At 42.4% G+C, this 22,270-nt stretch overlaps 2 protein-coding genes across 14 annotated transcripts in view; one reads left to right on the top strand and one right to left on the bottom strand.

Annotated features, from left to right (window-relative positions):
* REV3L (REV3 like, DNA directed polymerase zeta catalytic subunit) overlaps nt 1–9,183 on the top strand; it is a 129,925-nt gene extending 120,742 nt beyond the window's left edge. For all 5 annotated transcript variants that reach the window (XM_072855691.1, XM_072855690.1, XM_072855692.1 and 2 more), the window contains 5 exons: nt 1,519–1,656; nt 2,524–2,714; nt 3,621–3,867; nt 5,319–5,528; nt 8,028–9,183. In XM_072855691.1, the coding sequence (XP_072711792.1) occupies nt 1,519–1,656; nt 2,524–2,714; nt 3,621–3,867; nt 5,319–5,528; nt 8,028–8,168 (927 nt within the window). In that variant the 3' untranslated portion in view covers nt 8,169–9,183. The remainder of the gene's footprint in view (nt 1–1,518; nt 1,657–2,523; nt 2,715–3,620; nt 3,868–5,318; nt 5,529–8,027) is intronic.
* Nucleotides 9,184–9,435: 252 nt separating this feature from the next.
* MFSD4B (major facilitator superfamily domain containing 4B) lies at nt 9,436–20,593 on the bottom strand. Of its 9 annotated transcripts, none has more exons than XM_072855687.1 (6): nt 20,311–20,593; nt 19,979–20,147; nt 16,812–16,928; nt 13,469–14,517; nt 13,093–13,142; nt 9,436–10,643 (listed from the first exon to the last, which is right to left on the bottom strand). In XM_072855687.1, exons 1-5 carry the CDS (start codon nt 20,515–20,517, stop codon nt 13,098–13,100), a joined length of 1,587 nt encoding a protein of 528 aa, XP_072711788.1. In that variant the 5' UTR covers nt 20,518–20,593; the 3' UTR covers nt 9,436–10,643; nt 13,093–13,097. The 9 variants fall into 9 exon arrangements, 7 of the variants coding, with proteins under 7 accessions (XP_072711788.1, XP_072711789.1, XP_072711787.1 ...); XM_072855688.1 differs by having other exon boundaries at nt 9,436–10,640; XR_012041448.1 differs by having other exon boundaries at nt 13,093–14,517.
* Nucleotides 20,594–22,270: the final 1,677 nt, after the last annotated feature.

Here is a 22,270-nt window from a genome sequence, read left to right as displayed (position 1 = left end):
TTTCACATCAGGATGCCTGGTGGCCTGTTGCACAGGCAGCACCAGGCAAATTGAAATTCCTGTCTCATCAATTTTTGGAAATGTCTCCCTCAATTTTGTATTATATACATACAATCAAACCAATGTGTACAACGTGGTAGTGAAAATGTACACCATCCCTTGAAGTGATTCCAGTGCATTAATTACAAGCCTGATATTTATTCTTCAGGCAGCCTTAGCACACTTCAGGGTATGTCCATGGGATACATATACATATAAAATGAAAAATCATAAAAATTGCTTCGGTAGGCTTTTGGAAGAAGTATTAATGACAATAAGCCTTTTATTGAAGAGCAAGGCAATGTGATACTAATTTTGGTCGAAGTTTATCATTGGAAACTCATTAGCAATCAGTTCAGGTGCTCTAGATATTGTCAAAGTACATACCTGACTCAACAGGTTCGATCAGAATTTGTAAGCAAATTGCTATTTTTCATGGAAAATGCAGTAGAAAAATATTAGCAAGAAAAGTCAGGATACCTGTGGAAGGCACGGCAACTTTTCCTCACTGACTAATGTAGAGACCCCCATCCCACTTTGAGGCAATTCTGTGTCATTAAGCTGGAGGAGTAATTAGCTAGAAAAAAATACTAGGTGCAAGGATATACTTGAGAAGATGTCCGAGTGCTTCACTTCAAGTGCCCTTATTCACCCGTGGGTCAAAATATTGAGTACTCTCCTAGCACAGGAAGAGGAAAACGCCTCAAAGCTGAAGCATTTGTTCAAGAAATGGAACACCTATGTGCAGGACCTTCTTCAGCCTGAGGCAATCTAAACTCGCTGCTCCCTCTTCCATGAGAGCCAGGAAGACGTGGCGTTATCCTAGTAATACTGGGAGGAAATTGTTCCCCGTTCTTTCTTTTAAAATTGGTCAAGGAATACTGACACAATCAAGAATGAATTAAGAGGTTGGAGAAAACAAGCAGAAGAGACCCTAAAAATCCATTCATGAGGAAACTGTTCTCTGAGCGTAGGCATTTAAAAAGCATGCTTTCCCCAAATCAAGATAGTAACTGATTTTAGGCACCTCATAGTTAGGGGAAGTTTGAAAATAAAAAGTTCAAAGCCACTACTTTTGCTGGGAAAGTTTTCTTCTCTGATGTTTAAAATCAAGTTGTCTTTTTAAGAAAGAGATATAATAGTTACATTAAAAATGCTGACAGATGCAATCCAGAAAAGTAAGGGTACTTGAAACAAATTATACCGTGTGTCACTTTTCATCTGAGCTTCAGGTTGCTTAGCCTTTATAGCTAGATGAAATATAAAGTGATTTAAGAATGGAACACCACTGAATCACAGCTTCCTCAGCCATCCTTTAACAGTCCTTTGATCTAGTTTATTGGTTTTAATGATTTAAAAAAAAAAGTAAAAAACCAACAACAACAAAGCAAAGTATTCCTTAGGAAACCCTTTATGTTCAGAGCCACCTTATATTCCCAACACATGCCAGATTGGGCATCTTCTTTCTAAACATTCCAGGTCTACTTGCCATGTGTCCTGCAAACTAAAAAGAGGTACGTGGGTTACATGTATGAAACACTGGACCAGAAGGACCCAGTATTTGACGCAAAAGGCATAGAGACAGTCCGAAGGGATTCCTGTCCTGCTGTTTCCAAGGTAAAATACTCATACATTCCTTCCTGAATGAAATTATAGTATTCTGTTATTTCATTGTATATTTGTCCTTTCTCAGAGTTTCTAGTCCTTGTGAGTTGTCTGAGACTTTGTCTGTTTTTTCTGGTATGAGCCATTTGAAAGATAAAGTGAAGATCTTGCACTTTCCATCTTAACTACTGTCTTTCAGCCCCTAAAAACCCCATAAAAAGCCCTCAGCCCCATGTAAGTTCTCTAGCAGACCGTTCTTGATCCAGTTCACTGTAGCTGGAAGTAAGTGTTACTCCAAGATGAGTGAGGCACACTCATGTGTCTGCTAAATAGCTCACTTACATAGATCTAGTTTAGTGAAGAATTAATTTAAAATAAAATTCCTTGCCTGTTTATTTTAAGCTATGTATTGGGGGGGTTAAAAAGAAAAGGCTCTTGGTCTTAATCAAGTCAAAACAAATTTATGCCAGTAAGAAAGGGAATCACTTAGGAGGATTTTCTTCCATTTTTCTTTTTAATCCCAAATCTTTTGTTTACTGAGATGGTCAGAAAGTCATGGCAAAATATTTCAGACTACGGGGAAAAAATATCTCTCGTACTCTGGAAGACCTCTGTAATTGTTGAAACAGTCTTAGTGCCGGAGTATGGATAAAGTCATGAAAGATGTGTCAAACTGAGGAAAAAGTTGTCCAGTAATGTGTTTATGAATGTCTTTGAGTGGAAGAGAATGCAACCTGTTGTCATACTAACATTCTAGTTCACAACTGGTACTTTTTCTAAGCAGTGTATTAATATTTCCATATAATTCACTGAATTATTTGGAATTATTTTTTAGTTAAACATACATGTTTTTCTCACCTTTCTCCTTTGGTTGTAAAGATACTTGAGTGTTCTATCAAGCTGCTATTTGAAACACGGGACATAAGTCAGATCAAACAGTATGTTCAGAATCAATGCATGAAGTTACTGGAAGGAAAAGCCAGCATGCAAGACTTCATCTTTGCAAAAGAGTACAGAGGGAGCTCAGCTTACAAACCTGGATCCTGTGTACCAGCCCTGGAAATCACCAGGTAATGAGATTAAGAAGTGCTAATCGTAGATACTTTTTCTCTTGACCTTTGTACTGCCATGTTATGGGTAGCAGTGAGATGTCTCCTTCAGATATTGTTGCAGCAGTTGGCTCTGACTTTCTTCTGTGTGTGAGGAGAGATCAGGCATCAGACAGTCCCAGAAAGCCATTTCGTAGTCCTGGAAAGAGCCACACATGTTCAAGAGTGAAGTTTTCTTGTCAGGGCGCTGTAACAGTGTGTTCACTGCTGTTACTTATGCTTCGGTTTTTGTACAAGGCCTTGACTCTCCAAGATCACCCATCACTCATGGATATTAGATATGTTAAAAATTGTAATAATCATGCCTTTCAGTGCTGTGAAATACATTACCAGGCATAATTTTTCATTTTTAAAAAAGTACCTTACTTAAAGTTAACATTTCATCCTGTTGATATTGTTTATCAGTAATAGATAATGTGAGCTGGCATGTTTTGCCACCTTGCTTAATATAAAAGGTCTTCAAATTAAGCCATGCTTTTTAAATAAAATAAAATTCAAGTCCTGGATTGATATGACAATTCAAATTGAATTGTCCTTTGCTTTCTGGGTACTTGAGCTCTTTTTAGTACCCTGGCTGCTCTTTATTAAAATATTTCTTAAAGGAAGGGGTAGCTTGAAAGCAACCTGCATGCAAATCCAAGTGACCTGAAACAGAACATATCTTTAGGGCTCACATTCCAAGTTCTAAAATTTGGGTCTGATCATGAGACAAACTAAAAATGAAACAACTTGGTCCTGTGCTTCATAATAGACACTAACTTCAGTCATCTGGAGAGCTACTAATATAATCAGATGGGAAACTTTACAAGCAAATGAAATAACTATGAATTTGTCTCTGGATGCATTATAAAGGCTATTTTTAAACAGGAGAATGCTTGCCTATGACCGTCGCTCTGAACCACGAGTTGGGGAGCGAGTGCCCTATGTCATTGTGTACGGCATGCCCGGACTGCCCCTGATACAGCTGGTGAGGCGGCCCATTGAAGTCCTGCAGGATCCCAACCTGAGGCTGAATGCTACATACTATATTACCAAACAAATTCTGCCACCGCTGGCTAGGGTGTTCTCACTTATTGGCATAGATGTCTTCAGCTGGTACCATGAGTTGCCACGGGTAAGTGTTTGAAAACAAACAGATTACAAATGCAGTGCATCTATACAGTCTTTGGTTTTGTCATGACTTTTAATGGAATAAGGTTTATATGAGGCAACAGCAAAGGTTATTTTACAAGGCAGTGTTTGATGCCCAAACATGCAGACCTGATTCTGAGATCTTCTGTGCGGTTTGTTTCATTTAGTAAATCAATTTTTTCGGCCAGTCCTTCTGTGCAGGGTTGATCACACTATCATCTTCTACTTTCTGCCTCCTTCCATAGTTTAAAAGAATATTTTGCCATAACTGTATATTTTTAGCAGTACTTGTATATGCATCTATTTGGCTGTACCACTTTTAAAATCTCTCTATAGTAGATGTTGGAACTCCTGTTTTTCCAAGATGTTCTGAAGATCTTTCCTCTTTATAGAAAAGGTGGTAATGCCTCAGCAGCAGGAACACTTTTTTAAAAATCTGTATCACCAGAAATTTTAAACTAATTATATCCAAAACTGACTTTCCTAAAAGTTAAAGAAATCAATGAGACTCAGGAAGAGAAGTGTTAGATAGCTGGATTTTAGTTTGTGATTCCCCTGACAAAGGGATGGTGAAAGACAGTGTATCCGTGTAGTTTGGTTATTCTGCTTAGTGTAGATTTCAGCAGCATAGTAGTACATCATGTTTCCCACTGCAGACTTTTAATATAGCCTTGATTGACTTCAATTCTGCTTCTTTTCTCTACCTTTCTGGTGGCACTGTGACACTTGCCTTAAGTATCACCAACAAGCTGCTCTACAAAAAGCAAAAAGAGCCCTGACTTTCTGCAAGGCCAGGGAGCACCAAGGGAGGTCATAGGGAGCAGAGCAGCTGGGTGTTTGAAGCAGGAGAGTGAAGGACAGCACAAAGCTTAAGTCATGCAGCACCAGGAGTGAGTGCAGAGAACAAATTTCCCTGGGCAGTGAAGGGAGCAGTGGTGGAGCTTTGTCCGGAGAAATCAGAGCATGAGCTAGAGCCACGGACCAAAGGACGGTGGCAGCTCTGTGATCGGGACTGCACCAGCACAGAAACTCGAGGGGAGGCACGATCCGGAAGGCAGCCACTGGGGCTGCAGCCAGGCCACGTTTGGACGTGAAGTAGATCAGCACCTACAAAAGAACAACTGCAGGAGGCAGAGTTTGAGATGAGATCGGGAATTTAGCATGTGGCAGAGGATTTCTTTGGTTACTCTTTCTCTTTTCTGGTGAGATTCCCTGTGAAATAGGTGTGAGTGGGCTCTGTTCAGTGTATCACCTCAGGGCAAGTGCTACGCTCTTCAGAGTGATGCGATCCATGTTAACAATTTGTGAATGAACCCATGCCCTGCAGGCTGTGTTGCACTTTCATACTCCTCTTCAAAAAGATAGGCTATGTAATCTAGGAATAAGGCGAGCTGCTCTCTTGAAAATTCATTACCTCTTACATTTTTTTAACAGATTCAAAAAGCTGCCTCGACTGCCCGCGGTGAGCTAGAAGGACGCAAAGGCACAATCTCCCAGTATTTCACGACCTTACACTGTCCCGTGTGTGATGAACTGACCCAGTATGGGATCTGTAATAAATGCAGAAGCCAGCCACAGCATGTGGCAGTGATTCTCAACCAAGAAATCCGAGAGCTGGAGCGTAAGCAAGAACAGCTGGTCAAGGTATGATTAAAGCATTTTGGATATCTGTCAGCCAAAGACAGGGGCTGAAATTTCAAAGCAGCATGTTACTGAATGCCCCCAACAGAAATGGGAAGTACAATCTGGGTGTTAAACGTGTTATAGCTTGCTTGCTTTTCCCATTGTTGTTGAAGGCAGCATAGCAGCTGTTACTCTCCTTAGCTTTGTGTAAAACTGAAGACAAAGGCGGGCATCAGAACAGCAGATGCTTTTCTCCTTTTCTTTTTTTAAGAGTATCTTACATGGTTTGTAGGTGCCTTTTTATAATGGCAGTGATGGAGAGTTGTAAAAGTATGAAGGATTCACCTTTTTTGCATTAAAATAACTGAGGATGATCTAGTAACAAAAATGTTTGTCCCAGAAAAAATATTTATTTATAACATGGATGTGTTTTAGCTTGGGGGGGTTTCTTGTTACCTTTCCTCTCAATAGGAATTTTCCAAGCAGTTTTTTTCCCTTGAGCTAGAAGTCAATTAAGAGGGTAGCTGACTGTGCTCACGAATATATTCTAGCAAAGCATAATGCCTCTGCTTGCAGAAACATACACATATCCTCACCTAATTTCCATACTGTCGTATTTTATAATTAATAAATATTTTTGTTAAAATTCATTTTTAGCACTAGCACGTGAACCATTTTAAAGACTTGTCTGAATTGCAGGGATATAAATGTTCCTGTAGTCTAGGCATTGCTTTGATAGGTTCCCATGGGGCTCTGTTGCTAGAAAACCATTATAATTCAGTATTCATAAATACTGCATTACTAAGGTGTGGACTGCTGTTTCTTGCTGTAACTTGTAGTATTTGCTCTGATCTGCATTGTAAATGGCAGTAAAGGAAGGTGATGCGTGTTCTGCAGTTTTCCTATGGTACTCTGAACCTTTTACATTGCTTTTGTTCTGGAATAAATCAGAACTTGGCAGACTGGTCCAGCGCCACAGGAGGATCAGTGGGTTTCATCAGAACAGTCTCTTGTCCCTGCAACATGCAACAGGTTGGCAAGGCCTGGGATCCTGCTCTAGTCAGTGTTTGATGACTCAACCTCTCTGTAAGAGCATCTGTCTCATTTTAATATGAAGATGTATATATCCTTCTCAGCTTAAATTCTTGGCCCTCCTAGATTATAAATATGCCGGAGCCAGCAGAAAACTGATATCACACTGAATCGTACATTATTTTTAAATGCACTTAAAAATTACGTGCCATAGATTAAGGCCATAGACTTCTCCCCCCTGCACAAACTGAACCTACAGAGTGTCTCGGGTACCATTTGGTTTGGTCCCTTGCATTCAAACCAGCCACAGCCTCTTTCAAAAGAACTAGGGTGGACTTGGTTCTTCTGGTGGTTACAAACGTGGAACAAACCGTTTAAATCCTGTTCTTTTTGGTCATGGTTGTAGGTCGGAGGACTGGTATCCTCTGAGGTGCCGCCTGTGGGACTTGGCCAAGAGGGGCTGCTCCTCTCCAGCTATTGTCAGTTTGAGTTTCTGGTCTTGCAGGGATTCAGTGCTGATACAGGTCTGGCTGGGAGGGTCGCTGGTGCCCAAATAATTTTAACATGGAAAGAAGGAAAGAACTAATTTAAAAAGCAAAGGATATGATTTTGATTTGTTGTTCAAACTATGCAAATGGTAGGATAACATTGTGTTACATTTTGATGTCACAAAGCGTAAGTGTGGTTGGAAGCAAATTTCTGAGTTTTTGGAAAAACCATTGGAGGTGGCAGATACTGGAAAGGATTAAAAATAAAATAGCGAAGCAGGGGCTTTTAGTTTTCTGAGGGTAGCTACCTTTGGAAGAACTGTGCCTGCTGCTACTTTATTCTATCAGGTATCTCATGTTAAAAAGTACTTTCAAGCAGCATTAACTACATTTTAACTACATTAACAAGTAGTTCCATGACCAAGTGGAACCTGCGTGCCCTGTTTATTTCTGTCTTGGCATTGATTAACTCTGACTTGGAAAGCCAAACTCTAATTGAAGCTTATCTTGAAACAGGAATAGTTTGGCAAGTCCCTTTCCTGTGTAGAGAATAACTGCAGAATAAGTGTTTTGTCTCTTTTTCACTAGGAAACTTTTATACAGGATAAGTTTATCATGAATATAACACACTGCCCCACTTAAATCCTCTCAACTTACTTACCTGATTTTTCCAATAGCCACCACATATGAGTAGACCTTAATTAGCAGGACTGAAACCCAAGCTGTGCAGTCAAGCTGTTGATCTCTGCCCAGTTCAGGGTGGGTGATGCCAGCTGGCCAGGCACCAGCAGCAAAACGAGCAGTCTGGCAGTGGCAGGAGAGGCTGCAGCAGAGAATGGAGCTGCTCTGGATCCCTCCTGGGCTGGGGAAAAGCTTGGTGCTGGGAGGGCTGGGCCTGTTCTGCCGATACAGTGTTGAGGACTTGGTGGTCCCAAGTGATTTATGCCTTGCTTGTGGTAAGTTTCAAATAATCTGTTTTGCTTTTTTACATGTAATCTAGATATGCAAGAACTGTACAGGCTGCTTTGATCGACAGATCCAGTGTGTCTCCCTCAACTGTCCAGTACTTTTCAAGCTCTCCAGAGTAAGCAGAGAACTGTCAAAGGCACCGTATCTTCGCCAGCTACTTGACCAGTTTTAAATGATCTGTGTTACAGGATTCCAGGTGCTATTTTTTTTTTCAGTGTTTACCACACTAAGACTATTGTGCATGGTGCTTTTTCAATTCTCATCTAGTCCAGGATTTCCATTTTAAGTGTTGGATTTATTATCTGAAGAATAATGAACGCTTATCCTAACTAAATTAAAAAAAAAATACATTTGTTGATCTATGAATAGCTCACTTTTTAAGATGTACAAATTTCTTCTTTCTTTCATGTTTCTAACATACTGTTTTATAATGCTGATGTTGAAATAGCTATGTGTAACATCTTGTAAATCCATTTCAAAGTAGAAGTCAAGTTTACTTCCTGGAGGAAGGAGCACTGAAAACCTCTTGAAACGATAAAACCATTAGTGTGTGTTCTTGAACTGTCAGTATCAAGACGTGTTACTTATATATTATCCATTCACTTTATAATTTTGTCTGCGAAATATTTTGTAAATACACTTTTTTACTTTTCAAACAACTGAGTAAAATAATGTGCAATGACTTTTATACAGATAATTTTAAAGTTGGTTGGTATATCTCCTCCTCAGTTTTGCTTGATTCCAAGTAGATTGTTATTTTGATCAGACTGTGCAAGCAGTAGTATCATGTGTAGCATTTTGAAACATTATTTTCTAAAAATTGCTGTCTTGCTTTAGCTATTAATGGGGCATTGTGAGGAACTGTGCAAAGACATTTTTGTTACAAACCTGTGGGACTGTTGCAATACTTTAAATATAAAATTTTATTCCATTTTTGCTTGTTTTGTATAGACATTTCTATTGCTTCTAAATATGCTTAAAATATTTTCTTTCCTTATGTACTGTACAGTTAAATCTTATTTGCCACCATCTTGACAAAATGTGTATTTAGAATATTTGTATAACTGTATAAAATGGAAAAGGAATTATGTGGTCAGTGCATTGTTTTCTAAACTGGAAATCATTTTGTTTTAGAAGTTAATAATGCAAACCATATTAAAGTTGAATAAAATGATATGGTAAAAATTATGTGCTTTTTTTATATTTATCCTCAGTTGCAGACACCTTTGTTTCCCTTGGTCAGCACACAAATAGTAATGCAACCAAGACTGCTCACATAAGAGTTCAGAATCCACAATTTGGTTTCCAGCTTAAGCTTTGGGATCTAAAACCTCGGCATCAATTCTTGGAGGTATCAGTTCTCCCCCAAACCAGAACAGAAATGTTTCCAGTTCTCCATTAGTCAAAACAGGAGAATTTTTAAATTTAGGAGTCCAGAGTAGCTTTGAAAAATAGAACAAAACTTTATTTACATCAAGGAACCTGAGTGCCTTCTCCAGTTAAGAATTTATTACATTCAAGATACAAGTCTGTCTATTAAATTTCACATTATACAGTACAATGTAAACACACACCAAGCAGAATAAAAACTATTAAATATGTAATAGAACAGCCACAGATTGCGATGTGCTTTTATGCAAAGTAACTAAAAAAACCCAAAACCATCAAGGCACAAAACTGCCTACTCTTTCATTCTACCATTGGTCACATACAGAATAAAAGTGCAAACGCCAGGACTAACGTGCTAGTGCTTGCGGTACAATCCAGCATTTGGCAGTGTTTTGGGGATAAATAAAAATATTAAATGACACTTAACTGCAAAAGGTTACCTTTAGCACTGGAGCAAATGGGCAAGTGCTCATCTTCAACTCAGTCCTGGCTTTACGGACAAAAATACAATTCTTAATAAATTCAGATAGCTAATCCATGGCCCATGGTTCTTGTCCTCAACGCAGAGATGGCTTTTATAGCGTAAGCACGGCAATGGTAAAGTCATACAGTTTACTTCAAGTAATTTCAACCCACTGCATGTAAGTTTAAGTGTTTAAGCTTTCTGGAGGATCTTTAACTTAAAAGGCACTGTAAATAGATCCTCACTTTAACTGTATATGCCAGTAAGCAATTTACTTTGGAAGGAAATTTAAGCATGTAAAAACTAACATTCATTGTCTAAAAACAAGCCTTGAGGAACACCACAATCCAAGAACTAGGAAAGCTACAGCCTTGAACATCAAGGATGTCTGGAGCTGCTGTGAGCTGGACTCATTGTTGGGAGTGTCCTAGATCTGTTTTATCTTAAATTGCCTTGAACATTTCATTAAAGGGCAGCCCCTGCTATGAAAGGCATGCTTTTACAGGATAAGGAGAACAAGTTCTGTGAGTATATTCCATGTCAAGTTTGAGGCCAGAACCAAGACACTGAAGGCTCTAAGTGCTCACTAAGATGGCTCACAGTTTAGACGTCATCCAGACAAAGGCCTCCACATATCACTTGGACATGATTCTACACGGTACCGCTCAAGGTCACTCTGTGAGTTCCACTCTTGTCTTCCTCCCACTGCTTTTTGGATCCTTTACCTTCTGCAAAAGGCTGCTCTTACCTTGCTATTCCAGGCTGTCGCTCCATTCCTACTACCCAGGCCTCCTGCTTTTAAGGGGGAAAAACAGGGATGAATTCAAGTGACTCATGCAGGAATTAATACAGCCAGTTAAAAAAAAAAAAAGAAATCTTTTGCACAGTATTTTTACAGTTGTTGGGAAGACAGTCAGAAACACAAATCACTGTGTGTATATATAAGCAATAAGTAGCTAAGGTTCAAAGAGGTAACAGCTTATTTCCCAATGCGGCTTTAATTTCATTGTCTGGTTTTTTAGTACTTGATTACACAAGATACAAACTATCCCTGAGAACAATCTTACATGCAGGACACTCAATTTGGAATTTCATTCCAAAGATTAGCATATGAATTGGGGATTATTTAAAAATCTTCCTGTTGCCAGGTGTGTTTCTTAAACTAATTTTCTTCTGGCAACATGATCTCAGGTATGGGGAAACTTTTTTTTGCATGGCCATTAATTCAGGTAAAGCCAATGAATTGCCATTCCAGTGAGGAGCTGCCATGCAACCGTTTCCGTAGCTTTTGTTGTTTGTCCTGCACCAAACCCAGTTTCTGCCAAAGGAAACCTGTGACCTCCCCGGGGGGGGGGCAGGAACGCCTGCAAAAGCAGAGCAGAAGCAGTTACCCCCGCTCCCGCTCCCCATCCACAGCGGGATTTGTCCTCGCCATGAGGTAACAGCCCCACTTCTGACACACACAAAGCAGTTATGGTAGTGTGCAGGAGGAAAAAAGGGGAAAAGGCAAGTTGAAGAAATGCAGGCTTAGTCTGCACTCAAGTCACCACCTCTGCCGCACCACGTCATTTGTTAGCATATGGAACTAAACACACAAGGCCATACAGACTCACTCCTGTTGAACAAATGCTGTCACATGTACCTAGAACAGGACTCGGCCTGATATTTAAAAGCATTTACCATTACCTTAAGCAAAGAAGAGAACCCTTGTGTAGCAAAGTGAAACAAGGCCATGTTTTAGAGTGCAGGTTCATGCATTGCACTGGAAAAGATGCCACAGAAGTGCGCATAAACACAAGGAAAAAAAAGGAACGGGCAAAACTACACTGGCATTCAAGTGCCAACAGCAGAGGGAGGCCCCCTCAACATGGCAAGATGCAAAAAAATTATATTTTCACTACAGGTTGATTCCTGCTTCTTACTAACTTCTCAGAAGGAAGGAAAAAGCCATGAGGTTCTAGGTTGCACACACAGGGGACAAGAGAGGGAACAAAACCAAACTTGAAAATACACCGAACATCTAAGGTTCTGTGTGATGCTACATCTAGAGCTCTTTTGTTAGTAAATTAAACTTCTCAGCAAGAAAAATAATCGTAACAGTGCAAAGTAAAAAACCCCAAACATTAACACATTCTGACCACGCAGCCTTAAAAATCCTTAACCTACAAATTTGGAGTTTCAAGCAGACAAATTGCAAGAGTACTGTTTCAGAGTCAGATTTTTGCCATTAGCTGCTGCTTTTTTTTTGCTCTTACTGGCAAGGCCTCGCTAGCAGGACTGGTCCTTCCCAGGTCTTCCTGCTTAGCAGCAACGAACCTACAAATACAAACCACTGCTGCTCCTCTAGGAAGAGTCTGCCTGTAAGTCATTGCCCAAAGAAACAAAACCCAAATGGCAGCAATCCAGCTGGCAAGGGGCAAGTGATCATACAGTACAACCTGAAAGGATCGTCTCATCAATAATTCCCTCTCAAATTTTCATTTGAACACACCACTATGTTAAAAGTCTTGGCACAGGAAGCCAGAAAAGTTGTTACAACCTTAATTTAAACAACTGGCTTAAAAACATCACAGCCCTATGTCAATACCATATATTAAGTAATCTGTTCATATGTAACTTTATCATCTTCTTCATACATTCCTTGATTTCAGTGGTAGTGCAGTAATTAAAATCACAAGTACAATCACAAGTACTTTAGACTATTTAGATTTGTCATCACTGTTTAACTAGTAAATCAGAGTTAAGCATTACAGCAGATTAATACGACCCATTTTGTCCCACTTCCCATACCCGGCTTTTAAATGACCCAAAGGCATGGTTCCACTCCTAAAAATTAATTTTAAATTTTTTCTCGTCTTAGTGACAGAACCAGAAAATTATATACTTTGCCAATAGGTTATCTGATTTACAGCCGCTGGGCATCACCTGAAATTTGACTTGACTTCCCCGTTTATGTCACACACAAACTTTCAATGCAGTAGCAACATTTTTCTTTCACAGGATAAGCAAGCTCAGCATCCCAGGTAACAGATTTCTCCCCTCTCTCATGAAAACATTTTGTGACCAAGCACATCGGAACTGCACCCTCCACCCACCCCCAAACAACTGAGTGGTCTGAGCAGTCCCCTTCTTTCCTAGTTAGTTCTTAGTACAGCATGTATTACTTAAATGCATGCCTCACACTTCGAAAACACCTCTTATGTTTTAACATTTTCGGTATAGTCTATACATTGTATCACATTACCCCATTCACATCACAGTGGACTTTCCCACTCCGAGACACGTCCCTGCTGGCTGAAAATGGAAGAGGAGAAAGGGCCAGACAAACACAGAAATGAACACGCTGAGCTCTGCACCACTAGAAAAGGATTCTCGAACCACTTCCACAGTTCAATTGCATTTCCCTTTTTAAAAAAACAAGGTCAGCTTTTACTTTAATCGTTCTTCTCCCGGTCAACATTCACATTTTTTCTCCCAGGGGAGCCACCAGCAACCACGGGAGAATCACGCAATACACTGTCCAGACGGGGCTGGAGAGAGACTTTGGCTGGAGAGTCCCCGGCTATCTTTCGGGAGGTCTCTATCACAGAGTTTCTCAGCGTGTCATTCATTTCTATTACCTCAAAGTCTGCTTCGTTCCACTCTCCCGCATCCTCCTCATCCTCTTCATCCTCATTAAGCCCCGAGTTTGACAACAAAGCTTTCCGGTCCTCGCTCTCACTCCTTTCTTTCAAGTCACTCTCACCAGGAGAGTTGGCCAATTTGTACATCAGAGGGAAGAGTATAACCGTCATTGCAGAAGTCACCAAGGCAGTGTACATAACCACAGGAACGTGATGAAACCTTCCCTGAAGGTACCCCACCACGGCAGGAATGCACATCTCGCCCAGCGCAGCGCCGATCACAAACAGAGAAGCCAATTTTCCTTGCACGACCGTGTACTGTTCTATCCAGGAAATGCCGCTGGGAAAGATGGTAGCCATTGACGCTCCATACACAGCGGTTCCAACCCACAGCAGGGCTGGGTACCTCGCAAAGAAGGCCAAGCACGAAGAGGAGACAGAAGAGCCTATGATACTCAGCAGGATCATGGTGCCAGGGTACAAGCAAGCAGCACAGAATATTGCCACTCCTCTGCAAGCGGCAAATGCACCCCAGAAGACAGAATTCAAAGCAGCTGCTTCATTTTCTTTCATCTCGGTGAAGACCTTTGCATGAGTAAATATGTAAGAGCCATAAGTGACCTCTGCTCCCACGTAGCAGAAGAAGAATATGAACAGGAGAAGAGTAAGGGCATAGTGGTATTTGGCAAACATGCGTTTCTGCAAAGAAGCCTTTGATTTGTCTCGAGCTGAGCTGCCCTTTGAATACAAAATAAAAAAGAAGAAAGAAACAAACAGAAGATAGGTCCCTATGACAATATAGGACCACAAAAAATCCGCACCAAGATGGTGTTTCAGTGCTGACGCAGCTGATGCCGTTGGCACAGGCCTCAGGACAGACTGATTTGTCTTTTCAGCTACCGGAAGGTCTTTAGATTCAGAGCCTCCCAAGGCCATTTTAGCCAGGATTGGAGCCACAAACGCACCGACAGCAAAACTGAAGTGTAAGGCCTGCATATGCGGCCCAGCCTCTGCTCCCCAGGTATTCAGTGCCAGTACATTGCCACCTGCAGATCGGAGAGAGAAGGATTCAGTCATTTTAGCCTGAAACCAGATACTGGTTAAAAAAAAAAAGACAAACCAAACCATAACCTGTGTTATTAATTCAATTTGCAATAATGCCAGGTTTAGCAAATACAATGTGCACAACTGTAGTTAACTGAAATTCTGCCTGTAAGCACCTTAAACCCACATGATTACTTGAGCTTTAGGAGGGTATTCACAGCAGTCAGAATCAAGAGCCACACACTGGCTTAATCCAGCAACAATGGCTGTACTCAATTACCCTACTTGACAATTTGCAGCATTTTTCAGCCTTTTTTCAAAAGAGCAAATTTAACTGCTTCTCATTTCTGTAAGTTTTAAAAGCAACAATGCCCAACACTAAGAATCAGAGGCCTCATTAAACAACATCCCAGGAAACATCAAGAATCGCTTGCTTCTGATGGGCTGGGACTACCCCAACTGCGTTCAAATGACTTTCCAGAAGCGGAAAGGTTTACAATAATACTGCTGCAGAGACCAAACTACAACACCCTTAGGGCAACAATAATGCTAGAAAATAAGATCTCAGAGAGACATTTTTAAGTAGTCCCCAAGAATAATGCAGGAAAATAAGAACAGTAACTAAATTCCCGTGCTACAGTACAGCAACCCTTGTCACGCAGCACTAACACTCTTCCAAATTAATTCAGCTACACTCTACTGCCTTGCTCTTAGTTTCTCCTGCTGGGAAGTCTCCCTGCCTCAAAGGTCTGACTTCCAAGCAGCACACCCACCCACTGAAGGTATTTTTACAATAAGCCGACAGGATTTTCCCATACGAAAAAATTTTAAACCAAGTGCCACGTATAACGATCCTACCACAGGCAACAAATACACCTCTGCACTTGGGTTATTTAGCATAACCTGTGCCACGAAAAAACATCTTTTTCACTACTGGATCCCATATCACGCTCTCTTCAGTGTTAACAGAGCTCTCTCAAGCTCCACAGGATTAGGGCAGATGGTTCACATGTGCAGCCATCACTCCTCTGTGTCGCACCTACCAGCCAAGCCACCGAAACCAGGCCCTGGCTGGGATGCTTCCAGAGCTGCTTGGATAGCTGGGCTAATTCATTAGCCAGCTCTTTCTCAGAAATAAGCCTGCCCTGAAGCTGGTCAACTGGATCCAGTCGTATCTTGCTGGCTAGTAAGTAATCACAGGCTCCCTCAGTAAGCCAGGGAAGTCTGGACACTGCTGGCAAGTCACTGGAGAGGTGCCAGCTGAGTGGCCACCTGTTGCAGCTTCACCACCACCTTCTACAGCAACACCAAAACACTCCACCATTGACATATTTTTGGTTGTTTCCTGATCCCCATCTGCACGTATGCCAGCGTTACCCGCTCATCTCTAAGCGCGCTTAGGTCTTTTGCTGTGGCCTCACCTCCTGATCCAAGCTGCCTGCTACAGCCAGCTCTCACTCATCCTTTCTAGGCCATGTCCAATGAACTAATTTCTGTGAGAGTTTCTTTTTCATACCTCTGGTATAAGTGACTTTTCTAACCACACCTGTAGGCATTTGCTCTGTAACTTCACAGATACATCTTCCTCCATTAAGGAACCTCTACTAAGGAATTGGTTTTCAACAGGTTTCCAGCAAAAGCGGTTTGGTTTTTTTTCCAGGCAGTTTGCAGTATGTACATGCCACAGACTTACAATTTGGTGTACAGAATAAATTTGTACTCCCAAACACCTAAGCGAGGCTGGCCAAGGGCAGCAAATATCCCTTCATTCAGGGAGACAGATGACATGCTGCTATGAGTGAGCTACGGCAGTAAATGCCTGCTGTGAATCCCCAAACGCCACCTGGCCAGGTTTAGGTGGCCAACTCTCCAACACGGCAACAGTGAGAGAATCTCTCAAACACCAGGGCTTGCTCAGGACTAACTTAGCTCCAGCTATCACTAATGAACCGTAACCCAACTAGCTTCCTGTAGATGAGTAATTTAAAGAAAACACTGTTTAAAGAAAGAGCACATAGCACTTTCTTTACGCCTGTTAATTGTCCACTGAAACACATACTGATCTTCTCCAGGAAGCAAGAGACACCCAGCTCCCCAAGCCCCTTAAGGAAGGCCTGTCACAGAGACACAAACACTAGAAGTCTCAGGACCAGAATAATCCAAGAATCCTGGCCAGGTAAAACAGTTCCACTCTTTTAATTCAAGACATGTCACATGAAATACCAGAACAGTTTTTGTGAGCTTGAAGTTTCCAATTAGTTTGGTGAAAGAACTATCGGATGACGTGGTCCCTTACCTGTGTCTAGAATTCCCATGGAAGCTCCAATAACTGACATTAAGACAGTTAACAGCAGGGATTTCTTACACCAGGGGATCCCATAAAGACCAACCGTTGTTCCAAACATGGATAATGCTGGAAAGGTTAAGAAAACAAAACAAAAAACCCACATACTACAGTTTCCATTTAAACTACAAAACATACAGAAGACCAAGAAATACAAATACATTCATAATTATTAAAGCTACAGATAATCCTAATAGGTGATGTAACCTAACCACCTCAATTCATGATTAGCAGAAGCAGCTAGAAAGTTTAACAGAATCATTTTTCACTTGGAAAAAAGGAATTTCATCAGAATGTAAACACTACATGAAAAACCTGTTTTGCTACAGCTTTGTTTGCAAAGGGAGTAGCATCTGCTGCTAGAAAAATGAGAGGCCTTCTTCTGCAGACTTTTAAGTGCTATTTCAGTATCTTCTGCAAATTTCTGCTCTAGAAATGTTACTTTACCACAAAAGAAGTAAAATGTGGTTTTGAACAGTATGAATTTTTTCCTCTGAGAACTACAGAGCATTAAATTTGACTCCATGTTAAAAGAACCCAAATCACTAAACCCTTAAAATCCTATAAAGTGATTGCACCTTGGCCAACAAGCGGCTTCCATATAAAAATGCTGACTTTCATTTATATTCTGTTCTCACCCAAGGGATGTATTCCAAGGGATTTCTGGAGTTTTAAGACAGAACTACAAAATCTCTCATCATAAGTTTAGTAGCAATTCATTAACTGTATTAGTTTTGCTATTATTAACTACAATTACAACATGCCATTTCAAAAAATATTTTTTAGCAGATGGAAATTATTTTTATTACAATTTGGAAGGAAGTTCAGCAATTAAATTCTATGCTTATAATCACCTTCACAATAAAATAATCTGCAACTGATATCTTGACTATACAGTATTAGGTTTTTAGAAAGCTTGTACCAGTTCAGATGTCTCTATTATTTTTCAAATCAATGCTGGATCATAGGTGGGGCAGACATTTAAAGATTAATGGGGACTGATGTAATTAAGAACTTAGGTTAATTCCAAACAAAAACAACAACAACAACAACGGGAAAAATAAATATCCAGAACCCCAGAGCCCCAGCGAGGTACTTGGAATACATGTCTCAAAACATTTTTGAAGGCTAGCATGCTGAGCTGCATAGAGAAGCAGCTAAAGATGGGGTGTGTATTAAGTACAGCTTCTCAGATACCCCGCTCAGAGCTGAAAAGTGACTTCTCAGTAAGTTCTCAGTTGCCCGCTTCAGCTCTTCACCTGACGGCTTGGTACTTAAAAGCTTCCCTGACAAAGACAGATTATGTCTTCAATTTTTTCTCTGTACAGTAGCAGAGTTTCAGCAGTTGAGAGATGGGAGGTAAAACTACAGGAGCCAAAATCTCTTACAAGCAGCCTTCAGATGATAAAAATGAGAGAAGATTCAGTAGTTCAAATTGTGCTTTTACCACAAGTGCTACCAAACTGTAAAGGATTAGGAGACAAATCATTTTCCAAGCATTGCTGACAGACAGCTATCTTGTCTGATACTTAAGGAAAAGAAGCAAATACGAAACTATTTCGAGTTAACACTCGCTTCCACAGGTGTATTAATTCCATTATGGAAGGTAAAGTCTCAAATGTCATACATGTACATCTGGCAAGGTCAGAGTTGTCTAAGGAGGCTGAAGGAAACCCACTTTACAGGTGTTCTGGAGGAGAGGAATAAAGAACAGGAAAGAGGCCAAATAAAGACATCTCAGAACAAGAGCAAATAAGAACTGAACCAGGAAGATGAAGACAAGAAGAGGGGGAAAAGAGAGAAGAGACACACAGACATTATATGACATGACTACTCCCAATAGCAGAGACAGGCACACAGGGATAAGAAGAGACTTAGTTTAAACACTAGCAATGGAAAATGCATCTTCTCACATTCTCTGAACTGACCCTGTGATTACAGCATGCTCCTCAGGGGAGGCACAGTTCTGTTTCAATCTCCCCGAATAAAAGTATGGGAAGGAGGAGGAAAAGAGCGAGCCCTGGTATCTGCTTTAGTCCCTAACTTACAGCACGAGGGCACATACTGCCATTACTGTGCTTGAAAGAAAAAAAGACGGGGCTTCCACTATTTTAGGTGTGCTCCCAGAATCTCTACCTGAACAAGACACTAACGTGACTCCAAAAGGAGCGCCTCACTTCTGAATGCCGAGTGTGGCTCTTGGCGACCCGACGGCCAAGCAGCCCCGCTCTGCCAGGACGAAGCCGGTCCTGTGCTCCTACAGCAGAGAGTTTCCACGTGTCCAGAAAACTGTTAAGACCATAAACGGTGGTTCCTATAGAGTTTAAACACCGTCACAGCTAGGCAGCAACTGAGCAGCAAGTTTCCACCATCACAGGTGGTATTTAATGTTTTTCCACTTTAAATAAGTTCTAATTTGACTAAGGCCCTCCAGTCAAAATCTCTGTACTTTTGTCCAGTACACGAAGACGATCACTTCTGCTGAACTTTAAGAGAGGGAAGGGTTTTATGAAGCTCTGCCCATAGAAGTGCACCCTCAGCAGGACTGCTGGTGGTTTCCGCTGTGTGCAAATGAAAACCAAAACAGTTTCCCCTGTTTTGTTTATGCATTTCATATAGTGACGTTATAGAAGCCCGTATGTTCCAAGAGGATCTATACTAAGCATATTACTTGATATAAAGGAAAAAAAAAATCCAGCTGCACTTTTTTTGTCCAAACCAAAGGCACGTTTTGGTCAATTCAAACAGGTTTTGTCAGTTCAAAACCAGTCACCACTATTAATATGCCCAGCGAGCCCACCCACTTGGAAATAATGCTGTACAGCGGTAATGCCCGGGCACACGGTGTCAGAAAACCAACAGAAGAGAATATCGCGACAGCGAGCGGCAGCACCAGTGCGGTGGTTTACGGGGAACGGCACCGCATGCCACAGGCCCCCATCCCCACGTCTCGACACCGCCACAGAAAGACGGCACGTCTCCCTGGCAGGCTGCGACAGCCAGAGAGAGGCGAAAGCTGGCCCGGCGGGCTTCGGCGGGCGGGACTTCCCTCACGGCCAGCGACTCTAAGGCAGCGCGGGGCTGCAGCGGCCGCCGGCCCGCCGCGGCCCGGCACTCACCGAGGAGGAGGTGGGCGTTCATGGAGTCGAAGAGCACCCCCCCGAGCACCGACCCGCCCAGGTAGCCCAGGGACCGGCCCACGAAGATGTAGTAGATGTCGCTGACGTTCTTGTGGACGTTGGCGGCCAGGTTCTGGAAGGTGGGCCCCACCACCGCGATGCTCATCCCCTGCAAGACATTGTAAAGGGGGTGACCTCGCGCGCCGCCTTCCCCCGCCCGCGGCGGTTCGCGGCCCCGGCCGGGCGAGAGGCGGCCGAGCGGCTCGGGGCCCGCCGGCGGCGGGAGGGGAAGGGGCCGCAGGTGCGGCGAGCCGCCCGCCCCCCGCGCTCACCAGCCCCAGGAAGGCCGCGCACAGCGCCCCGGAGATGCACCACCGCAGCGCGGCTCCCTCCCCGCCCCGGCCACATCGCCAGCCGCCACCGCCGACCACGGACACCTCCGCGTGCGGCGCGGCGGGGAGGCGCGGCCCCGCCGCCGGCGCCGCCGCCTCCCCCGGGGCGGCGAACCGGACGTGCTTCTTCCGCTCGCCGCCGGCCATGGCTCCTCGCGCCGCGGCGCCGCCACCAACGGCCGCTGCGGCCCGCGGGGGAACGCGGGACGGCCGGCCCCGCCCCCTCGCATGGCGGCGCGGGGGGACTGCAGCTCCCGGCGTGCTCCGCGCCGCGCCGCCGGGCGGGGGTGTGGCCGCGGCACGTGCGAGGCCCCGCCCATGGGCGTTGCCGCGCCGGCGGGCGGGCGCGGAAGGCGGCGGCGGCTCCGCGTCTGCCGTCGCGCGTTTTGCCTTTTTTTGACCGGTTTTTGAACAGTTGGCCGGGTTTTTAAGACTCGTATTGCTGGGGCAATTAACACCCGAGCTTGCACACTGCAGATAGCTACGGTCTCGTGCCGTACTGCTTTCGTTACATGGCCGAGCCAATTAATTAAAAGTGCCCCTACAAAACCAGAAGCGGGGGGTTACATACAGGCCGCACTGAAAAAAAGTATAATAATCAAGTTTTTTAATAGATCTAAAAGATTCTAATTATCTCAGTGAGCACTGCAGATAAATTTTTCAAAGTCTTTTTTTTTTTTTTTTTTTTTGACAGAAGCTCCTTAATATTAAGTCAGTTTGCTCTCACTGCATTCCTCGGATGAGTGGGTCACTGGCCACTGGGTCAGACACAAAGCAGGTGCTTTTTGTCTTTTCCCTTTCCAAGTCTGTGTTACGACATAACTTAAACTGTACTGGACCTGTCAGACAACTTGGCATACGTACAAGGTCTTTGTCCTCTACAGTGCCTGTGCCATGTCACGCTTACAAAGCTTGCCAAGACACACATATTGTTGGGTCCCCTCTTGGCTTATATTAAAACACTCTTGTATAAACTTCTACTACTTGCCAAGAGTAGTTCACAGGCTTTTCAAAGTGTTTCATTTCATTATTGCTGTTCAGTGTGGAGACGCTACTCTCTGTAAGAAAGGTTTACCTTTCAGACTACTTGCTATTTTTAAGCCTGACAAGCAACTCAAAGACAAGTCGGATTTTTTGTTTTGTTTTGTTTTCCGAGTCATTCAGAACAGAAATACATGCTAGAATAAAACCGCCACTGTATGTAGATTGCAGCAACCTAATCCTCTTTCTCCTGGCACTGGTTAGCATGTTGCAGGTACAGCTCCAGTTCAGGATAACCTGAGGGAATAGATGTACGCATTACAGAAAAAAAAATCTAGCTACAACAAATACCCATGTAAGATAACATTTAAATCTGATTGTTCACAGCCATGTTAATATCTGTGCAACACGTGCAAAGTCTTATTATCAGATATCTGCAGCACGCTGCTGAGCTTCTGTTCATAGACCCATAGGTAGAGAGTATTTCAAATAAATTTCGAGTATAAAATAACAGTATTTCTTTTCTGAAAATCATACACAAGTCAAACTGCATTTCTAGATGTTAGTATTTTGCCTTGTTAATTAGCTTCCATGATAAATACCGGTATAAAAATAGCTTCCTGAAAAAGGTGCAAAAGTATTTGAAATGTATTCCACAGGCTTCTCCTCATTTTTGTTTTACATACTTAGAGAGGTTTTGTACCTTGAGAGCGTACAAATGGCAACAGCACTCAGGCTCTTATAAAGGTTTTGGGCATCTTTTTCAAATTTTAATTTGAAATACAAGCAGCCTACAGAATAACCCCAGGTGGAATGGGAATGTTTCCCCCTTATCGTCAGATACATTTATTAAAGAAAAGGAAATATTTGGCCCTACTACAAAGGAAAGGTGAATGAACTCCTGTGATTTACTGAAGCT

This window comes from Ciconia boyciana, chromosome 3, assembly GCF_034638445.1.
Source record: "Ciconia boyciana chromosome 3, ASM3463844v1, whole genome shotgun sequence".
In the NCBI taxonomy this organism is placed as follows: domain Eukaryota; kingdom Metazoa; phylum Chordata; class Aves; order Ciconiiformes; family Ciconiidae; genus Ciconia; species Ciconia boyciana.
The sequence above is the reverse complement of the archived record's forward strand: the minus strand, read 5'-3'. Positions and strand labels throughout refer to the sequence as shown.